This window comes from Emydura macquarii, unplaced genomic scaffold, assembly GCF_026122565.2.
Source record: "Emydura macquarii macquarii isolate MOO-44397 ecotype Brisbane River unplaced genomic scaffold, CSIRO-AGI_Emac_v2 contig_295, whole genome shotgun sequence".
NCBI lineage: Eukaryota > Metazoa > Chordata > Testudines > Chelidae > Emydura > Emydura macquarii.
In genome coordinates, this window is record NW_027130432.1 from 11,392,653 (window position 1) to 11,415,042 (window position 22,390).

Genomic DNA, 22,390 nt, shown 5'->3' on the forward strand with positions numbered 1-22,390 from the left:
CCAGTGGATAGGGCACTAGCCTGGGACTTGGGATACCTTCTCAAGGCTGGGATATAGACAGCCAGGCCTAGTAGTTAGCGGGGAGTGGGGGGACGGGTCCCCACAACAGCCAGAGTTCAGAACCAGAAGGACAGGCACCGAGATCAGGCATCATGAGTCAGATGCCAGGAATTAGGCCGAGTGAGGAAACCAGTCAGTCAGGATCAGGAGACGAGAGCACATAGCACTGGCTGAGCAGCCCAGAGCAGGATGGAACCCCATCATAGGGACAACTTCCTGTTTCTTCTTCTGCCTTAAATAGAGGAAGCAGGCCAATCAGGATATCTGGTGTTGCACCAATCAGGGCTCAGGGTGCAGTCTTCTATCTGAGCTGGGCTTCAAGGAGTCCTGGTTCTAGCTGTAGCTACTGTATGGAGGGTTGGAGCGTGACGACCCTGAGAAACTGTGCAAACTTAGGTTTCAAATCCACAGTTCATGGCACACCTGGGTTCAATTCCCTGCTCTGCCACAGGCTCTCCGTGTGATATTGGGCCTCTCTGGGCCTCAGTTACCCATCTGTATAGTGGGCTAACAGCCCTGCCCTACCTCCCAGGGGTGTTGTGTGGAGAAATGAGTTAAAGATTGTGAAGTGCTATAGAAGTAGGTATTATTGTTTGTAAATCGACAGGCTGCCTATGCACTGTAAGAAATGCTTTCTGCCACGCGAGCCTTTAGATCAGTGTTTCTTAACCTGGGGTTTTAGAGGGGTCGCAAGTGCAGAGCTGGTATTGGGGGTGGCAAGAAAGGCAATTGCCTGGAGCCACAGGGGCGTCATGAAACTAAGTTACATGCCTCAGCCCCGTGGGGGTGGGACTCAGGCTTCAGGGGTACAGTAGTTTGGAAAGGTTAAGAACCACTGCTTTAGATTAATGCCCTGAACAAACCGCTCATGACAATCCGTGCGGTGTAATGTGTCAAGAGGCTGCCAGATTGTTCTGCTGCATTAGCCAGAGGCCTGGGGTGACAGGATAGGAACTTCCTAGCAAATAATCAAAGCGATCCATGTTGTGGAATGCCCGCTTTCTAGTTTCCACCACGTGCTGCTTGACGGTGCTTTGGCCTGCGACGTTTGGCTGTGTGATACCTTGGAACCCTGGCAAGGGACCACTCTTGCTTGTTGGGCACCTGCGAGTTTGGTGGCTTGTTTTTTACTTTGTTCTCTCCCCTTTCAGCCTCTCTGGGAATCAGCTCGGCAACGAGGGGCTGAGACGTCTCCTGGCTCGCTTGCTCCAAATGCACATTTCCCGCTTACTGAAGTAAGAAAGCACCCCGTGGATCTGGGGACACCTGTGCACTGGTGCCTGTTCTAGAGTGCGTCACCGAAAGCAGCAGATCAGAGGCTCTTAGTTGGGAGGTGTTCACCTCCCAAAAAACACCCACACATGTGGGACTAGTTGCCACCCTGGTCTTATAGGAGAGGCCAAAGCTTTAATGGTCTGGGGGGACTGAACTGCCCCCCTGGGATCCTTCCTGGTGGTCCCTCCAGGTCAGGAGTGAGTCACATAGGGTCTGATCTAAAACCCAGTGAAATCAATGGGAGTTTTTCCACTGGTTTCAATGGGAGTCAGATCAGGCCCTCGGTGGGGCAGTACTGTGAAGTTTTTTATTACTATTATTATTAATCATATTATTATGGTTGTGCCTAAGGGACAGCCAAATATGGGGCCCCCTTGTGCTAGCCAGGCCCTGTGCAGATACGGAGCAGGAGACTGTCCTTGCCTCGAGAAGCTTAAATAGACAAGACAGACACAGGGAAGGGGAAAGGGCAGAACGTAGCAGCAGCATAAGCAATGGGATGGCAGCAAATGTTAGTCAGCCATGTCGTATTAGAGCCACAAGGGGTGGGGGGGTTACGTAGAAGGGGTAAGTTAAATGGAAAGTAAAGGGAAGGGAATCAGAGGCAGGGTGAGGGGAACAGTGCAAGGGGAAAGGGGGGTATGAACGGCAAGTGTGGAATGAAAGCGATGGGAAGAGACACGGAGGGGAGGGAAGGAGAGGGCAGGAAGGGGAAGGGCTGGAGCAAATAGCTAGTCAGCACAAGGCAGAGAAAGGCCACAAAGCACTAGGAAGTTCTCTGAATGTCCAGGGATCCCAGCGTTGGCTGCTCCTGCTTCTGCTCCTACAGGCTGGAGTCTCTGGCTGCAGCTCAAGCTGTACCTGTTGCGCAGATAAACAGAGAACTCCAGTCTCCACACATTCATTCAGTAGCTTTCTGCAGTGGGTGGAGTCTTTTCAACGAAAGCTGCGGTTTTAGTGATACTTCCCAGCAGGAATTCCCGTCTACTAACACGGCTTGAGATGCAGGGGATGAATGCGTGGGAAGGGCACGAGGCTTTCCGTCACGTACGTGCAGTTATGCCAGTGCAGTGAAGGAGGGACTTTGCCACAGTATGTTTGTGATAATGGTACACCCACCCAAGCATTAAAGGGGAAATAGACCCTTTAGTCTCCACAGATGTGAAAACTCTGAGGGTCTCTCTGCAAGTATTCATTCTCCTCAAATGTCAGCACAAGACTCATCAGGAATGTCCGCACAGCAAAGAAAAACCCGCAATTAGCCCGTGCGGGGCTTGCAGGGCTTGGGATGCGGTGCTGTTTCATTGCTGGGTAGACTTCTGGGCTTGGGCTGGGGCCGGGGCTCTTGGACCTTGCGTGGTAGGAGGGTCCCAGAGCTCAGCATGGCTGGCATGGAGCAGCCACGGGTGTCTAATTGCTGTGTAGACAAAGCCTTAGTGTAACAGTAGCTGAGATGTCTAACACTGAATCATCATGTTCTGTTGTCTTAGCCTCAGCCGTAACAAAATATCTCAGGATGGCGTTCTGCATCTAATTAACACCCTCTCCACGTGCAGCAATATATCCGAAGTGCAAGTCAGGTATGGTTTCTTGTCTTGACTTTTCCCTTTGCTTCTCACTTAATTATCCTAACGTTTATATATTGACTACAAGGGCCAAATTTTCAGCCAACTCAACTTTTTGTGTGCATGCACCCCTTCCTACAAAATATATGCAAATGAGGAACTTAGCTGCACAATTACCTTATTCTGTAGGTGCAAGTCCTTTTTTATGTGTCCAAATCTGGGAATTGTGTGTGCAAATATAGATGCACTTGCATTTTCTGATGGGCATTTGCCTGCCTCCATTTCCTGAAAATTCAGCTCTGAATTTTCAGAAGACCTAGATTTTAGAATTTTCTAATTTCTGTGTGACATTGCCAAAAATAGCCCTCAATTGACTGAATTTGGGTTAGTTCTTTCGTCTCTTTCATACCTGACAAAAGTGTAGTTCACGAGGAATACTGATTCTGCCCAATGTTAAAATCTGCTAAGCTGATTCTTGCTTTAGTTCTTTATTGTTTAGTTTCTGCTTAGTTTTCACTTACGGACTTTGAACCCAATGAATCCCTAGGACAGCTGCATGCAAGGTCATGGTAAATATCAGGCACACAATTGCAGGCATATTTTGCACAGGCAGTTGGTGCATTTAAACTAAAAGTCTGGCCCCTTGGAGATTGGTCCACAGCAGGGTATCCTAAACTCATGTGGTTTTCTCTGTGCAGTTTGTGCTCCAAGGCAACATCACTCATCAAGTTCACAAGAGAAGATGAACCAAGGAAGATTTTAAGGTAATTGTATGAGTATTTGTGTGTGTTTCACGCTCCTTTAAAACACTAGATTCTGCCCCTCTTTTGAGAGAAGAATGAAAAACTTCTCTTTGCCATATAGACCCTAAGGGAACTGCATGAGATAACATCTGTAACAACTGGCATGTTCATAGATTCCAAGGATAGAAGGAACCATTATGATCATCTGCTCTGACCTCCTGTATAAAACAAGCCATTGAACTTCCCCCAAATAATTCTTACAGCAGATCTTTGAGAGCACCATCCAACTTAGATTGAAAAATTGTTTGTGATGGAGGAGCTACCATGTCCCTTGCTAAATTGTTCCAATGTTTAATTACTCTCATCTTTAAAACTGTATGCCTTATTTCCAGTCTAAACGTGTTGCCCTTTTCTGTACCTTTTCCAATTCCAATATATCTTTTTGAGATGGGGCAACCAGATCTGCATGCAGTATTCAAGATGTGGGCATACCATTGATTTGTAAATAGGCAATATGATATTTTCTGCCTTATCTTTCCCTTTCCTAATGATTCCCAACATTCGGTTAGCTTTTTTGACAGCTGCTGCACATTGACTGGATGTTTTCAGAGAACTATCCACAATGACTCCAAGATCTCTTTCTTGAGTGGTGACAGCTAACTTAGACCCCATCATTTTATATATATATAGTTGGGATTATGTTTTCCAATGTGCATTTATCAACACTGAATTTCATCTGCCATTTTGTTGCCCAGTCACCCAGTTTTGTGACATCCCTTTGTAACTCTTCGCAGTCTGCTTTCGACTTTATTATCTTGAGTAGTTTTGTATCATCTGCAAATTTTGCCACCTCACTTTTTACAGGAGATTATTTTGTGGAAGATACAATGAAATAACCCTCATAATAGGCTGTATCATAGCATATCAAAGAACTCTTTAAGATTTGACCAAAAATCTTTTTCACAGACCTTTAGTGCTTAGACATTGTCTGTCCCTTCTCTTTTCTCAGGAGACACTGTGATGCCTGCGATTTCTAGGTCAAAGAGACTAATGACTGAGAAGGAACTAATACAGTTTTCTCCCCCATTCTTTCAGACTAACAGAGTGCAACTTTCAATCAGAACACCTGCCAAAGCTGTTCTCTCTCCTGCAGAAGTGCACCAACCTGACGGAGTACATGTGAGTTAGATACTGCTGAGAAATCTGGCATAGATTGAATTTTGCCTAAGAATATTTTGTTAGCGTTTAATTATTTTTTAAACCTTTCATCACAATGACTCTAGATCCACAAACAACAACATGGCAACCCGGGCGGTGGAAGATCTTTTGCGAGCACTGAGGAAAAGTCTGGGAACGCTGAGAATAAGGTACAGAATGGTTCTAGTGCTCTGTGGGTCAAACCCCCTTTGGTTCTGATAAGCTAAGATCCAGTTCTGCTGAAAATAACATCTGGGTGTGAAAGGACTCTTGGGACTGTTGGGATGTAGTTGCCCTCTGAGTCAACAGTGATTTAACGTTTCTCTGCATATGGAAGCTATTGTGAAATAAGCGAGGGTGTGAATTTAAAGCACAATAGCTATTGCACAAAAGCTCCCCATTTGGACACTCTCTTATTCTGCACCCAGAGCTTCCAAAGTGGATTAGGCTAAACCAAACATAGGCACACAGTCCAGAGTAAGAGTATCCCCATGGGAGCTACTGTGCAATAGTTACTCTGGGCTATTTCCCTCTGTAGAGAAACCCTTTGTGTCCAGAATGGAGTTACAGGGCCCTGTGATGCTGGCAGTACCATTATTTTTAAATACATGTAAAACTGTGACTGTAATCACTTGTGATCATTAAATATCCCATGGCACCTTTCGTAAGAGCAAGGATGCTAACCCCAGTGTCTGGGCAAATTCCTATAGGATAATTATACTGTGTCTGACCAAACCATCCCTATGCAGTGTTGTTGTAGCCGTGTTGGTCCCAGGATATTAGAGAGACAAGGTGAGTGACCAGCTTCTGTGGGTGAGAGAGACAAGCTTTGGAGCACACATAGCTCTTCTTCAGGTCTGGGAAATATAGTCAGAGTGTCACAGCTAAATACAGGGTGGAACAGATTGTTTAGCATAAGTAGTTAACACATATCTGAAGGGACCATTCAAGGTGAAGTGGTCCGTTAAACACCTCTCCAGTCATAGGGGGAATGGGGAAAAGAACCCTTCCCTGCAACAGTTCATCTGAATACTTCATTCTTCACTTCCTGTCCCAAACTGTTTTGCATTGTTACTGTTGCCGTCTTCTACACTGTGGTGGAAAGTAAGAACTTATGCCATATCCTGTCTTCACACTACAGCTGGTGGGGAAAAAACAAGAAATGTTGGGGGCAAAAAGGCTTAACATCCCCTTTTGAAGGGGGGAGGAGGGGAGAAGAAGGATGCTTTACCTTTCTTTGTTTCCAGTTTGTACTGTGCTTTCTCCCCTGAGGCAGCTGCTCTGTGTATAGTGAGCTGAGAATCAAGGGCTGTACAAACATATAAGGGGACACAGCATCGAGATGGGCATAGTTTAGATAAATGATGCTTGTGAAATAAAGCAAAGCTGCTTGTCTTTTGCATTGCAGCATTGAAGAGCCATGGGTGTGTGATGAAAGTATCGCTAGCCTTCTGCAGATGGCCGTCCAACCCCATGGGAATGTTACGGAGATCATGTAAGCGGAGCTTGAATAGCTGCTTGTCACAGATCAGGGCCTGTATTCCACATCAACAATCTAGGAAAGGCACCTGCTCTCAGGCTTCTGGCTTCCCAGCTGTCACCTCTCTTGGGTGGAGACACGCATCTCTGCCCAGGATATTTCCAGGCTGCACAGTTCCCTGGTGATACTGTGAATCCACCAGCAAAGTCAGGTTGCCTAGTAAGCAGGCCTGCTTGCTTTCTCTTCAGAGACTACTAACAGTGTAATGGCCCACAGTTAAGCTACCATACAGCTCTCCCTATGCAAGTTGATGTATTCTTAGGGTAAAAGCATGACAAAGAAAACTTATTAAAATAATAAAAGAACCTACCTGCATGCTAATATTGTAATAGAGATCACCCCAACTCCAACACAGGCTCTGGCAGATGATTAGTCCTTCAAACCCCACCAGGGTGTCGCTTCCATGGTCTTAAATTCACAACAGCCTTAGCTCAGACCTAGCACACTCAGGACAAGTTTAGTCCATCCTTTTACAGTGCAGGGGTCTCTGAAGTTCCTAACATTTCCATTAGTCATATCTCTAGAGAAGTTACATACAACCCTACAATAACACACAAACAATTGCATTTTAATACAATGGACCCCCAAAACTTCATTGAGTAAGATTTAACTTAATTCAACAAGGTTTATCCAGGGCATTGCAGGAAATTGACATCTGTCACCCTGCTGATTCTAGTTCCTTTTTTTGGAAACCAGCCTTGGACACATGCTGTCAAGTCCTTAGACATAGATGACTTCCATTCATTCAACAAGTAAACTCCTATTGCCCACGCTCCTCTGCTCTGTCCCATCGTATGGAAAGTAGCCTTCGCTACAGTGTATTTGGAACAATTTGTATGGTGCACCCAGAAAGGCCTGGACCTGTGATGTATTGTCATCTCCATCTTCTCCTAGGATACTAAAAGACAAAGGTCTCCTTAGAGTGGGCGTGAGGTTTCCTTGTCGAACGGAGAAGATGGAGTCTGTGGTTAGCAGGTGAGGAGGTGCATCTGGCTGTGCTTTTCATTGCTGGTGTCTCCCTCTGACAGATCATGCGATAAAAGAACTCACTAGCATTCCCACTGTGCCCTGAATAAGTAGAAGCCTTGAATCCACTAAGACACAGGCCAGCTTGACACTGGATGTGCAGAGAAGGGGAAAGCACAAGGAACTTTCATGCTGTGGCCTGGGAAATCAGTCCTTGTATTTGGGAGAGTGCAGTGACTTCTAGCTCGGGGCACCTGAGGGTGGGGAAGGGAAGGGCCCAGTTCCCCCCCACTCTACACCAGACTTTGGAATGGGCCAGGCACATCAAGGGGCAGCAGGCTGCACCATCCCACTTGGAGACTGGGTTTGTGCAGCTCTGATCTGCTCCCCAGCCATAGCATGTGAAGGCCATTGGGATGCTGCAACCTGTGCAAGCATGAGCTGGGCAGATTGTCGTTTCCATTGCTCAGTTGCGTTTCTGTGTGTGTCTGCACCCTGCAGATTGAATCAGTGTGGACTAGAAGCTAAGCACATTGACTTGCTCCAGAGGGTTATTGAGAAATGCTCGCAGCTTCAGGAACTGAGGTGAGTTCTGCAAGAGCTGTAGCTATTTATCTCAGGAAGAAAAGCGTTTCTCTTGTCCTTGTGCATGGAAAGAATAGATGCATCTCTGAAACTGGGACTGAGACTGGGGAGCTGGAAGAAGCCATGGTGGGCAAATTGTCAATCCAATGGGAGCTCCAGGGGGTGGACTTCAGGGCAGAATTTTTCCTTACGTGACCCCAATGAAGGAGGGGGCTGGACACAGAAGTACAGGTACAATCTGACATGCAGTTCTTGCATGTGACTTGACCACAGCTCGTGGCTCCAGCTCATTCAGACCCACATGCCCTACCACACATGAGCACAGAGGGTACAGGAGTGTCAGCACGACTCTCTGGTTCAGCACATACACTGTGCGTTTTGTGACACACGGTGCAATGACATTGTGGAGCGTGTGAGAATTCCTGACTGCATCCCAGTGACACAACAGAAGGACTGTCCCTAATTGCCAGCTTTTTTCCAGGCTGGCTCTCGCTGCTGAGGAGTTACTCTTTACTTGTTGGTGCTTGAAATACCTTGACTAAGCTGACTCATGCAAGAAAACTCAGGGTGTCAAACCTGGAGAGACTCAGGTTATAGCTAGGATAACTGACAAAGCCAAGCTCCTCCCCCTGTCTGTGTTACACAGGCGACCAGAGTGGATGATCTGATGGGGCCCTCTGACTTTAAAAGTCCATGGAAACTTGTATAACGGAGCCTGAGAATGCAGGGATCGCTTGGCCTGGCATCGCAATGCGATTATAATGTTAATACAACAACAATGGGCCAAATGTGACTTGTGCCATATAACTTGAAGTGCTTCCTAGTGGACTGTTGGTCTGGAGGCGGGTCAGAATCCAGGCTACCCTTGATCAGTTAACTCACCCCAAACAGCTGCAAGCATCACCTCCCCCTCCCCCCCCAGGGCACCGGTGGGGTATTCAGAGCTCTGTGCATCACTGAGAATACCAGGATCTCCAAAGGATATGCTTTTTCATCCTTGCAGCTGGTCTCATATTGATCTCAACAAAGCTGAAGAAGCAATACTAGCCAACGCGCTTCTGCCTCTTCCAGCCCTGAGGAAGTTTGAGTACGTAATTATCTAAAAAGCTCGTTACTGTTGAATGTTCGCCTGTATACCTTTCTACTTCATGAATTAGGGCTGATTCCAAGCAGATGCCCCTACTGTCCTCACATTCCCTTTCTCCACCCCACTACCCTGTGAAACTCTCGCATTCTGAATGCTCCTATACAATCTGTTCGTATGGCTAAATCCAAACGCATGTTTTCGTGATTTGGCTCAGCTTTGGGTTCTAGGGAGCAGCCTGAATCAAAACTCTTTTCTGATGTTCAGAAAAGTTCATACCTGAATCGGCATCAGAACTCCATAGCCGGCCCCTGACTTTGTAACTGAGCATTTAGTCATGATGCAAGATTTCAGATAAATTATGAAGTCCTGCCCCCTTTCTTTAAGTAAAAACTTATATGGACAGAGAACCTAATTCTCATGTACACTGTGGCCATTTTATCCTGCTCCAGTCAAGTAAAAGGGGCGTAGGGGTGTAAATATAATCTATTCTCACTCTAAGGCTCCTTTATACTCCCAGGGTGGTGCAACATGGCCTTAGCTAAATGAGAACCAGGCCCATAGACTGTATCTTTTCATAGTAAAATGTTTTGGGAATCATTTTCTGTTGGTGTTGGCGGAACCTGCAGAGATTCCGAGTCGGTATAAATTAGCACCCAATATTTTGGACTATCCAGGTCTCTTGAGTCTGTAAAATGGAGCTGGAAATCTCACAAAAACTTACTCTTCCCATGTGTTTTGACTTCTTGTGTTCCAAATGCTTAGCCCCTCAGGTATCCTTACTTTTATGCAAACCCCTAATTCTGAAAAGATTAAAGATTAACAGAGGGAGAAACGAGTGCAGAACTGTAATGTTTGGGTATAAACCCAAGATCCCATGTCCACTTATGGTTTCTAAAGAGCCTATGGCATTTTTGGCAAGAATATGAGTACCAGCCTTGGGACATCTGGCCAAATACTAATTACATTCTGTTGATCTAATCAGCACTAATCATTTCAGTATCTTGGTACCAATTGGTGTTACTCACTTCCCATCTTCCCGGTTGTGTTTTATGCTGATAAAAAGCTTTTGCACTCCTCCCCAGAAGCAGCTGCACATTGGTGAGGGTGTGATTCCTATATCTCTTGTCCTGCTGTACAGCTTGAATGTAAGTCATTCTCATTCGGTGATGTTACTGGTTTTTCAGGCTGACGTTTAGCAGTTTTACAACAAGTGGAATGGGACACCTTATTGCAGGGTTGCAGAAATGCCATGCTATTGAAGAACTCAAGTAAGTTTATTGCCATGGTGCTATCTAAAACCTGCTAGGCCAGTCTATATTTTATGATTAAACTGAAGTTACTTACAAGCTGTGTGTCATGGATGATGTAACCACACGGATGGCTGGTAGACATCAACAATGGGAAAAGTATGAATTTCTTATTATTTGCAGCTAAGGATGGGCAGACAGGCTTAGTAAAGTGTGATTCTGGCACGGAGAGCAGAGTTCTGTATATAAGCCAAATACTTTGGTATTCTCAGTACCTCCGCAGTATGTGTGCACACCCATGTCCCATTGCAGAAAGGCAATAATTTCAGGAATGGCATTGCAATGTTAGAAGATGAATCACATCCAGGAAGGTAGTAGCACCTTCCAGTGGCAGCAGATGGAATTTATAGAAGTACTTTTATGCATCTCTATACAGCCACACATGGTACACCTCTGTCTCCTTCTGTTTTGGAGTGCCAGCCATAGAAGGACACCCAGACCAAAATCTAGCACTAGACCAAGATACATTGGTCATGAGAAGAGCTGAGAGAAGAACAGAGTTTTTGGTTCTGTAATTAGTCAAACAAAACATCTTCGAACTGAAACTAATTTTGTCACGGGTTTTTAAGTTTTGGTTTTGAGTATTTTTATCCTTGTTTGTTTTTTTTAAATATATCTAGCTACCTTTCTAAATGAAACATTGTTTTGAAATGAAAAGTCACAATGTTTCATTTTGAAAAAAGTAGAAATGATAAGTTCTGACTTTTTCTGAGAAAAAAATTGGCTAAAACTCTTTGCTGAAATTGACCCAAATTCATAAACAGTTTGGTCGACCCAAAACTTCATTTTTTGAGGAATAAACTATTCCAAAGAATTTCCTCAGTTCTAGTCATGAGTGTTGCCATCTAAAGATCATAAAGTAAGTTATTTTATCATTTATATCACCAGAGAGGCATCATCCGTAGGAAACAATGTCTCTGCCCGAAAGATCTTAAGTTGCAGGGTTGTTAGTGTCTGAGCTGGTTTATTGTATTTGGTTCTTATGAAGAACACTGAAAAATCACCACTTTTTATAAATAGAGCGGGTAAAAAAAATCAAAGGAGTTTCTAAAACATTTTAATTCCAATTGTTTTTAAACTGATTTTTTTTTTAATTTTCCTAATTTTCCACAGATTGTATTTATTTTATTTTTTGCTAATTCTCTATTGTGAATTACCTATTCACTATGTATTCATTTTTCTACATTTAATACACGGATTGTCTGATATCCATGTGTCACAATCAGTCATAAAACTAGTGTTGTGACCGTCAGTGAAATGACAAGGATGTGCAATTTAAAAGAGGATGTTCTAGGAGTTATTGGAAGTCTTGCTGGGCTTTTTAAAATGTTATCTTTATTAACATGCATTAACTTTCCATACAAGTGTTAATAAATCTTATTTATAACCTGTATTGGTTACCTGCTAAAGAGACCTATTTGTGGTTGGCCAACCTTTAACCATGATCAGTGTATTTATTTTGTTCAAATTCCAAAAATAGTAACCACATATTACAAAAGCTATGTGATCTCGGATATAAGATTGTCTCTTATTTTTTCCATTATTAAATTTTTATTTTGCTTTAAAAATTGGTAATTTCCTAAAATGAACATATTCATTTTTGGGAAGGAGGGGATGGATCCCACCATGTGACTAAGCCGTCCAGTTAAAATTGGGAATGCAAAAAACAACGTACCAAACAAAAAACCAAAACAACCTGTTGAACAGACTCATATACATTTCCACTGAGAAATGAATGTACTGGGGTAGGGGGAATCTCAAACTGGTTTCACGATATCTTTGGCTTTGGAGAAAAAATGAAGAATTCTTATGTTTGAAACATTTCTACCCGTCTCTGTTAATAATGACCCTGTAATTCTCAGCCTTTGTAATTGCTTAAGGTTTCAGAGAGGCAATTCTTCCTTCCTCCAGGTCTCCTGGGGACAGTTTGGACTGAAAGGGAATGAAGAACTTGCCTCTCCTGCTGTATATGTGTATGTGGTTTATGGACTTTGGGTCTCATCTGGCACCCATTGAAGTCAATGACAAAACTCCCATTGACTTCAGTGGGGTCGGTTCTTTGTAACACCAGAAAAGAGTATCTCCCATGGCGGTCTGCTCAGCAGCCCCACGCTGTGCCAGATGCAGAGCTATAAAATATTTACAAGCCAGTGAAGAGATTTCCCTTTCCTAACCTGGTGGGATCAACATAAAGACAAGGCTTCCCCAGAGAGCTCTGATGCTAGGCTCTGTCAGCCTCCCTTTGCTTTGACAGCTCCTGTCTAGCAAAGTGGTCACAGTTCATTCACTATCCACTTAGATCTGTGCACACTCATTCCTGTGTCCATTTGCCCCTTAGCCTCGGCTCCCTGGAACTTGATGACACGGCCATTCTCATGCTGGTGCCGGGACTTCACAAAATGCCTTTACTGAAAAGACTCATGTAAGTATGTCCATGGACTGTGGCATTACCAGAGCCATACAAATACTAGAGAGAGAAGGAGCTTTTGTGACTCCTTCCCTGATCTTCCCACAGAGATGCCTAGCTTAGCTGCTGGGTAGTCTCTGCGGAGTCGATTTCGCCATAAGGAATCTGTGTACGTTCCAGGAATTGCTTACGCACTGTGCTAGGATCAAGGAGAAAAGTGTCCATCGTGACTATCTCTGACCTTCCTGCAGACAGGCCTGCTATCTCAGCAGCGAGACGGGCTGGGCCTGTGTACTTGGCTTTGGTTGGGGACTCAGGAGATGTAGGTTCATTTTTCCAGCTCTGCCACACACCCTGTGAGGCCTTGTGCAAGTCTGGGCCTCAGTTTCCCCTCTGTTAAATGGGTGCAATAATCCCTTCCTTACTTCACAGGTTTGTTTTGAGGAAAAATTTGTTAATGTCTGAGTCACTCGGATGCTGCCATCTGAACCCTTCCTGTGCTCTCAAACGTTGCTTTGGGCACAACCCAAGACTCTGCCACCAGTCTATCCTGCGGTACTGCAGTGATGGAGGTCATATAAATACTAACAGAAAGAGATAAATATCTTAGCAAAAAGGCACTGCCCTGTTCTACATTTCTGCAGTGTTACTATCAGCAGCTGCAGTATTTGCCCCATTTCTCTGCTATTTTTCACTAGTCCATTCTGATCTTAAGCTAATTAACTAATGATGAGGTAGCATTTCAAAAAACATATTTAAAATGTCAACAACAAAAAAGTGTCCATCCTCCTTTTTGCAGCAAATACACTGAGAAGGGGAAACATTCAGGGGCAAATTTGCAAAGCTGAGCACACCAGATGCACCCGTAAAAATTCACATGCACTCAGTGAGCCCACACAAACTCACACGTAAGTCAAGTCAATAGACAGACATGTAGCCAAGATCATAGTTTTCTGCTTTGTGGGAGCACAGAAGGGTCTTTCACTGGCACAGCCATCGTAATCTCCAAGAACAAGAGCATTACAATTACATTACAAGAGACCACAGAGTTGATCATTTCACTGTTAAGTGTGCTATTCAGTGGTTACCATGGATACATGCAGCTCTTTCAGAGGTGGATGGAAGCATTTTTTTCCCCAAGCAGGGCGATGCATTGCATAGATTTAGTTTTAGTTTTTGAATTCCAACGCCAGTGCACCACTGATATACCATTTACATCCCTGTTCTGAGGCTTTGCGTGGGACTCAGATGGGTCATGCGTTGGCCCTCTGCACAGAGGTGAATTTCATCCTCTAGCCATAAAGCTATGGCACTGAATAACAGCCTAATGTGTGGTATTTTGTGACTTTTCTTTCCAGCTTGAACAATAACAGTATTGGTAACAAAGGCTGCTCCCACCTGGCAGAAGCTCTGAAGAACGCTCATCAGATGGAAGAAATCAAGTGGGTTCCTCCTTTCTTGTCATCTGTCTGCCAGTGATGGGGGTGGGCTATACAGCTCAAGCAAGGAGCTGCTCTTAAGTGCAGTTGTATGAAAGAAGCCAGTTGTATCAGAGTTGTTAATGCTCAATAGTCTAAGCTACCTGAATTAGAGATGGGACCAAACCAAACCTTCAGATGCAAAATCTGAGCAAGTTTTGCTCTGATCCCAGCCGTGTAATGGTATATAATACGTTCAACCAAAACTCCAGGTTTGAATACCCTTTGTCAACATTTGGATCAGGAGCTGAATATTGCAGCTGGCCTATCTCTGAGAATTGCAGGACCAGTACCCTGGTCCCCAACACTCCCAAGATCTGGAGAAGTTTGAATCTAGATCCAGTCCCAGGCCCTATTTCTTACTATTTTCTTCATTGCAACCAAGTCTTATCTCACAAGACGCAGTTAAAACAAACACCTTTTTGACCTGAAGTTCATTCAGCTATGAATAGTGAAGCAATTTGGATTCCCAAATTGCAATTTGGATTCCCAGTGGATCAGAGATGTTAAACAAGACATTGCACTCAGTGGGAAACTCAGCATTTTCTTTCATAATGTGGCAATTTTTTTCCTTTAAAGTTTAAGCCATAACAAGATCGAATGTGCTGGTCTGGAAAAAATAGCCACTTTCCTGCCGGAAATGCAAAACCTAAAGAGAGTCAAGTGAGTTGCTTTATATTTTGGGTTGAATAATGGGATTAATAGAGTTAAAACCAAGGTTTTTGGACATGTTCATGTCTGATTTTATTCTACCTGCTTCTGTATAATGTTACGCCTCTTTTTTTCCTATTTAAGAGCCAGATCCAAAGAGTGAATATCCTTGTGTGTTGGCCTGGTGGGACAGTTGTACACTTCCCTGGTCCATGCATTACTTGTTCAGTAGCTACATAGAGGATTTCAGCCTCTAGGACTTTCAAAGCAGCACGGCCCATCAACTGCTCCATTTATTTCCTAACAAAAGTGGGGGAAAACTGAGAAATTTCTCTCTCTGGCCAGTTTCAGCTGCTAAGGAAATTCACCCCAAATCTTAGGCCACAAAGGGGACACTGCCTGGGAGAAAAAGTAGCCATAGGCTTCCCATGCCAGTGCTTACAGCAGTCAGTAGTGTTATATAAGTGGGACTGGAGAAAGAGGGGTCAGGTATGCAGAAGGCTCTAGTTCAGTGTGACACCAGGGGCTCAGCAAGGTAAGCTGGGGCCAGGTTGCTTGCATATAAATTGTAGCACCTTAGCCTGCAACACTACCCACTCAGCATGCTTAATAAAGATCTCTCTCCTTCAGCTCGGCCTACCACATCACTCATTGCCATGGGAAACCAATGGGGTCTTCGGGGTCAGTAATGCCAAGGGAACATCCTCTCTGGTTGTCTGAACTAATGCATTAGAAAGCCTGTCTCTGTCAAGCTATTTGATGGAGAGACCTGTGTTCCTCTTGACGAGCTTTGGGACGGCATCTTCATGCCTGCCTCCATGGCAGCTCGTTCTTACGATGGCCTGTGCTCCCTGTCATGCCACTCAGCCATGAAACAATCAGCAGCTAAAGCACTACTCATGCCACGGCTTAAATTTGTATCCGGTATATTCTGGCTCCTTTGGGCATGGTGACCATTGATGGATTCTGCCTGTTTCCACGTGTCTTTCAGCTTGTCATCAAACAGCATTGGCCCGGCTGGAGGGGAGATGCTCGTGGAGGCTCTGGCACACTGTGGGCACATCGAGGAGTTAATGTGAGTCCCACATTCTCACTGTCCCTTCAGGGCACTAGGGAAAGAGATCAGTTTGTAAAAATCTGATCCTGCCCCACTGAAATCCAATGGACTTTTCCCATCCACGTCCATGGGCTCTGAACCAAACCCACAGTCTCTATTGTCTGGTACAAAATTCTGAGGCTTCGTGTCTAGTCTCCCTCCTGGCACCGTTGGCAGCTTCCTCTGAGCCGTACAGACTCTCTTGGTGGAGTAGAGCCATGCCTGTTCTTTATACAGAGTAAGAGGTGGGATTTCAGAAACACAGGGCTTACAGTGTGCCACACATCGGCCTGGCGTATGTGTTAGCTAAGAAATAAATATGAAATCTATATAATTATTACTAAAAAAAAAAAAAAAAAAAGGGGGGGGGGGGGGGGGAGGGTAAGAGCTGATTTGAGACTTTGTTACCAGAGGACCATAGCTGAATTTATTACTGTTCATCTAACTCCCTATTAGTTTGCAGTGTTCATATCCTATGAAATCATAAAAATCCTTAACCAAAGCAGGAAAAATGTATTTCTTTTGCAGTTTAAAGGTATAACGCATCCAATTAACCTCCAGATTATAGGGTATTGGACTAGGTCCATGCATCAAGAAATATAATTACATCATAAAGTCACAGTCATACAGTCCAGTCAGCTCACTGAATATGTGAGTTAAGTTGAGGCTACAGGACATCTCATGAGAGCTGGTGGCATTACACACCTGTAAAAGGTGTCTCCTGTCCTGTTCTAGTGGCTACTGCACATAGAGGACAGCAGCTTACTACTACTGGATGCTGATGGAGTTTCTCCTTTAGCTCAACTAGCAGAGGGCTTTCAGTATTGCTTGAAGGTCCTGACTGAGTTCCTACCCTGCAGGTTCATTCAATTAGCATGTGGGATTGAAGGACTGGGGACTAATCGCTATGTAAATAAAGGGAAATAAGTATCTGAATTATTTAATTAGCCTACTGGTTGTATGAATTTGTGGTAATTGCAGTGGTATTAGGAAGTATAACCACAGGGTAATTACACCATGTTTTAATTTACTGGTTAATGACTGGATTATGAAGCATAACTGTTAATTTGGTCTATAAGTATATTCAGTCTCTAAAGGGTTAAGGACATTTATGTTCTACCCTCAGAATGTGCAGCTCCTATTAACAATAGGACACACACACACATACACACGTTTGAGTGAGTAATTAGGCCCATTAATTCATCATAAATAACATTTTTAATATTGCTTTCAGATTATCTAGGAACCAACTCGGAGACAAGACAGCAGCAAAACTCTCCCTCTCTCTGCCTAGGATGTGCCACTTGAAGATCCTTCAGTAAGTGCTTGCTTCCACTTCTGCACTTGCGTTCCAAGAGGCAGGGCACCCCGGAAATATTGGGACTGATAAAAAAAGAGACTGAAAATGGAAGCTGGTGAAGAATGAATTGGTGCATCGGTCACATGGTTAAACCAATCTAAAATGCATGAAGTGAACAAAGACTTACCAAGACCAGGTTTCATTACCTGCCCATTTTCAGTGCTTCCTAACGAAGTTTGATTATTATTTATTGCCATGTCTTTGCAGTAGAGTCACACCATAAAAAATATCATCTTTTCCTCATTCCTATGAAGCTCTTGGCCTCGGTAATATCTAGTGGCAATCAGTTCCACAGATTAATCAGTCCTTTAATCGGTTCTGAATGTTACATTTTAATGCTATTGGGTGTCCTCTTGCTCTCATATGATGAGACGGTAAGTAGGAGCATCCATCTGGCTCTTCATTATTTTGTCACCTCTTATTTGTCTCCTCTCTAAACTAAACAGTGCTACATTTTTAATCCTCACCTGGAAGTCTTTCCAAGCCTCTAATCAAGAGAACATGGCCATGCTCTGCCTCAGCAACAAAACTGATAAACTACCCTAATTTTCCTCTCAACTAACTTAGACCAAACTCCCCCTGCCATGGGCATAGGTCAAGTACACTGTGCCATGCAGCTTTGAATTCCCTGGGGGCATTGCTTCTCCTGGTGATTGGTGGGATCTTTGTCCATGATTTATTAATGCAGAGCTAAATTGCCCTGTTTAACTACAGCTGCTTTGTTAATGAGCATGGCATCTGAAAAGCCAGGGAAGGTGATGTGTGAAATTCTAGCCCCATTTAAGTCAAATGGGTACATAGAAGTGGCTAGTTTGAGTACAAATTTCTAGCCACATTCCTGATCACTGCTTTTCCTCTGGTTTGTTACCGTTCTCTAGGTCTCCTTGTTCTTCTTCATAAAGAAGGGTTTAAATGTCAAAGACATTTGAATTGTCATTTTTGTAGACTGGGTATCAATTCCAGAAAAGCAGCCGTTTCTTTGCCGGGAAATCAAAGATAAAAGTATTTGTTATCGTTTTCTTCTGAAAAGTTTGTGTCTGAATTTCTTCTCTCACCAGTCTGCAGTCCAATAACATCGGTTCATTGGGAGGAACGCAGCTGACCCAAGCCCTGGTTGAATGTCCGCAGCTAGAAGAGATAAGGTAAGTGCTGTTAGGAATTAATAGGGGCGTTTAAAAAAATAGGACTGGATGTACCTCTGCCTGCCTGTCTGCCTGTATTATATATTGGCTTTCAGGTAAAATGAAGTGGACAAACTATAGTATGCAGCTATGTGCAGAATTTGTTGAATTTACAGCTGTGTAGGGTGAAATCCTGGCTCTACTGATGTCAATGGAAAAACTCCCACTGATTTCACTGGGGCCTGGAATTTCATCCATGGCGCTTAAAAGCCGGTCGATCCTGCTTCGTGAACTGAGTTACAGAGAGTGTTGAGGGAAACCCGGCAGGTGGAGCTCCCTGTGTATTCCCTCTTTGTGAGATTGGTATCAGGATATTGCTCCCTTAGCATCACCATCACTCAGCCAGCCCAAATGTGGGGTGCTGTGTGTGACAGCCCCCAAATAAGGGGAGGAAGGTAAGGCACAAAGTAATCCTACAGCAAATGGAAAATGCTTTGGGATTCCTCTTTTTTCAGTATATAGGACTCCTTCTGTAACCTCAGGATTGTGATTCTTTCCATCTGATGTAAATATTTTCAGAAATAAAACAGATGGGGACACCAAATCTGAGGCAAATTAAATTGACCTGATGCCATGCCCTTGTTTATTTCATCAGCAACCTCTTTAGGTTAAATGACAGCAGGATGCCACCTGCTGGTAAATGTGAGAATGCACTTGCCTTCTGCCCCAGGATACACTTCAAGCTCTCAGCAATGTCTTTACTCTTTCAAAGAGTTGAGAGAGCCTTTGGTTCAGGTCCAGAGACATCCGTTAGATACCATCATATGACTAATTTTTTCCCCCTTCAAACAAGTGGGCAGACTGAACTGTTGAGACAGGGTGGGTTTTACAAAGCAGCATCTCTCTATTGCAGGTACTGATATGGCCCCACGTGATTGTATATCTGAGCATCTGTCTATCTTTAATGTCTTTACCCCCACAACGCTCAGTGAGGCAGGGCAGTGCTTTTGTCCCCATTCTACAGATGGGGAACTGAGGCCCAGGGAGGTTAAGTGACTTGTTCAAGGTCACACAGGAAGTCTGTGGCAGAGCCAGGAATTGAACCTTGGGTTCCCAAGTCCCAAGCTAACCACTGACCTTCCTGCCTCTTCTCCAGCCCTCTCCTCAGCACTGGTGCTGATTGCTGTTTGTTAAGGCTTATGGTTGTTTTTGCCAGTGTTAACAGCACAGGGACTCTTCTCCGATTATAGCGTCTTACAGCCACTCAGTGCGTCTTGATTGTCCTTGCAGTTTGTCAGAGAACAGCTTTGGTGAAGGTGGCATCCGCTCCCTGTCAGAGAGGCTTCCCTGTTTCACCCAGCTCAGGAAGATTGAGTAAGTTGAATGGTGCCAGGCCCGGTGGATCTGTGATTTTCTGGTCAAGACTGCTGCAGTGACACAGCCAGTGGGGCATGATTCTCCACTGGTGCTGATTTCATTGGAGCTACGCCCATTGACGCCAATGGAGGATCTAGCCCCGGGGGTGTGGCCTGTGGCTGCTCTAATGAATTTACACCAGGGGGAGAATTGGCTCAGGCAGCCCTGGATGCACGGAGCACAACGGCGGCATGCAGGCACTTCCCCCCCGCCTCAGTCAAACCCAGAGCGGGGTCGGTAGAGTTGGCAGCGAGTCTCAGAGCCTGGACTTGGGCTTGTGCTACAGCGCTAAAACCAGCTGTGCGGGCACTCAGACTGGAACGCAGGCTCTGACACCTAGGGGTGGGGTAGGTTTTGTCGCCCGAGCCTCCATGTCTACACTGTTTTCAGTGCAGCAGCCTGAGCCTGCAGAGCCGGGCTCTGAGACGCACTGCCGTGGGTTGTGAAATGCAGGGTTGGACATTCCCTGTGCTCCCAAAAGGGAATTCAGACATATGAATGGAGCCACCGACATTTCCTGGAATGAGCTGCATGTGTGCCAGCTGTGTGTACCAGCTATTCAATTTCTGTCTGCAAATACTGCTTCCCTTTAGCTTGAAATTCTGTGGCATCAGCGATGGCGTTTCCAAACATCTGGCTCTTGGCTTCAGTCATTGTCCCATCATCGAAGACATCATGTGAGTCCAGCGCATCGGCATAGATCACATTGGTGCCCTAATACACATTTCACACTCTGTTTAGCACTTGCCTGTCTCTTGGTTTCTGTGCACATTCATTCCTGCCTAGCTCTCATGGTATCTTATGGAAACCTGGATGTAAATTGTTGGTCAATATAAATGAAACCAAAACCTTCCTCTTTAACCTGCACCCCTTACTGTTGGCATCATGGCAACTCATATGAGAGAGAGAGAGAGAAGACAGTTACTGATCCCGAATCTCTGCTGCCCTGCAACTTGTATCATCATTTACACTATTGGCAAGTGGGTGTGAGATGCTACCAAGTCAGAACAGGAGCTTTTTTTACATCTACTTTGCACAGTGTAAATTACAACAATTTCCATTTTCCTAACAGACTAGCAGGGGCTTGCAGCTGACTTTGTACATTCACAATCATTCAAGCTATATGTATTGAACTGGTTAGTGTGTATGCATGTATCTGCCTTCTACTGGATGGAATCAGAACTGGTTAGCTATGTGTCATGGCTCCTATAGTGCTAGCAGGTAGAGAAGAGTCTCCTTTAGCTGCAGTGTTATTGGTTTCTGGTTTTGGAGCAGGCAGTCCTGAGTTCTAATGCTTCTGTCACCAGGAAGCTCTGAGCGGCCATGGTGTGCGACAGATTGTAACACTTGTGAATTCCCTAATGGCCAGGGAATTGTTCCAATATGAGTCCCTGATCCTGGAAAATGTTCCTATTTTATTTTATTTTGTTTTCATACACATGAGACAGAAATTCTTGGCTACCCAGAGCCCTGGGCAGTGGGAGTGATCCTTGATCATTCAAGAGACAGGAGCAAATTACACTAGAGCACTGACCAGCATGACCTTCGTTCGTTCTTGGGGAGAAGGGCCGCTGTTTAAGGCGCTGAGAAAGTTGCAATTTTTTGTTGTTGAGGAGTTGCAGACCCCATTTGTGAAAGTTGCAGTTTTGGTGTAATCACATCAAACCCACCGCTTCTGCCCCACAGCCAGCCCTGCTTCCCTCAGCCCCAGGAGGAAATTGCCATTGCAATCCAGAGCAGGCAGGAGCACCCAGACTGGGCACTCCTGCCCCACAGGCAGCAGTGACACAGCCAGCCCATCCCTGCCACCAGCCCACCCCATTGCCACAGCTTCCTGTCAGGCCAAGCTGGCATGGGCTCATTTCAGCACTGCCAGCCCTCGGATGCTGCTGCCAGAGGCAGGAACCAGCTTCTCTGCAGCCAGCTCCATGCACTTCTGCTCCCTGCCACCAGGACAAACAGCCTGGCTAGAAACGGTGCCTCTGCATTACAATGAGACACATGGTGCTGACTGCAGAAGCGCTGCTCTGTGTTGCTGGTGGCAGGATCCCAGGGCTGGCAGTGCTGAAATTTGCAGCACTTCTAAAAAGTTGTGATCTCAACTAAAAGTTGCAGTCACTGCCACAAAACTGTGGCCCCCAGTTTTTGTAGAGCCTCAACGCCGCTCCATTTGGAACGTCCCCCAGCTCAGCGGGTGCTGACAGCTGCCATCTAAGACTCTCCCCTTCCAGTCAGGAAAAAACTCTCTTGCTCGCAAACCAGAAAGCCAAAAGCTCTCGCCTTCTGAAATGCCAAATGAAATCCTATTATACAAAGCTCAGAACAAAGGGCAGGCAGGAGAATTGAAAGAACGCTGTTGTAGGGCCCCATTAGCTACAGCCTACTAACAGTTTAACACCATGAACAGCACAAGGAGCTGAGCTGATGTACAGGGGACCCAAGTCTTGATTTCCATGTTCTTAGTCTTTCACTCTCTGAGCCAGCTGGCCTGCAGAAGGAGCAGTGCCCGCACCTCTCAGCTCTGTGGTGATGAGTT

General features: G+C 45.0%; 1 protein-coding gene across 1 annotated transcript in view; it reads left to right on the top strand.

Annotated features, from left to right (window-relative positions):
- Positions 1-22,390, top strand: part of NLRC5 (NLR family CARD domain containing 5) — a 79,980-nt gene that overhangs the window by 53,109 nt on the left and 4,481 nt on the right. The window contains exons 27-44 of the mRNA XM_067549950.1: positions 1,212-1,295; positions 2,826-2,915; positions 3,599-3,664; positions 4,739-4,822; positions 4,927-5,010; positions 6,249-6,335; positions 7,275-7,355; positions 7,848-7,931; positions 8,935-9,018; positions 10,203-10,286; positions 12,664-12,747; positions 14,091-14,174; positions 14,790-14,873; positions 15,853-15,936; positions 17,192-17,275; positions 18,376-18,459; positions 19,729-19,812; positions 20,448-20,531. Of these exons, the coding sequence (XP_067406051.1) occupies positions 1,212-1,295; positions 2,826-2,915; positions 3,599-3,664; positions 4,739-4,822; positions 4,927-5,010; positions 6,249-6,335; positions 7,275-7,355; positions 7,848-7,931; positions 8,935-9,018; positions 10,203-10,286; positions 12,664-12,747; positions 14,091-14,174; positions 14,790-14,873; positions 15,853-15,936; positions 17,192-17,275; positions 18,376-18,459; positions 19,729-19,812; positions 20,448-20,531 (1,500 nt within the window). The remainder of the gene's footprint in view (positions 1-1,211; positions 1,296-2,825; positions 2,916-3,598; positions 3,665-4,738; positions 4,823-4,926; positions 5,011-6,248; positions 6,336-7,274; positions 7,356-7,847; positions 7,932-8,934; positions 9,019-10,202; positions 10,287-12,663; positions 12,748-14,090; positions 14,175-14,789; positions 14,874-15,852; positions 15,937-17,191; positions 17,276-18,375; positions 18,460-19,728; positions 19,813-20,447; positions 20,532-22,390) is intronic.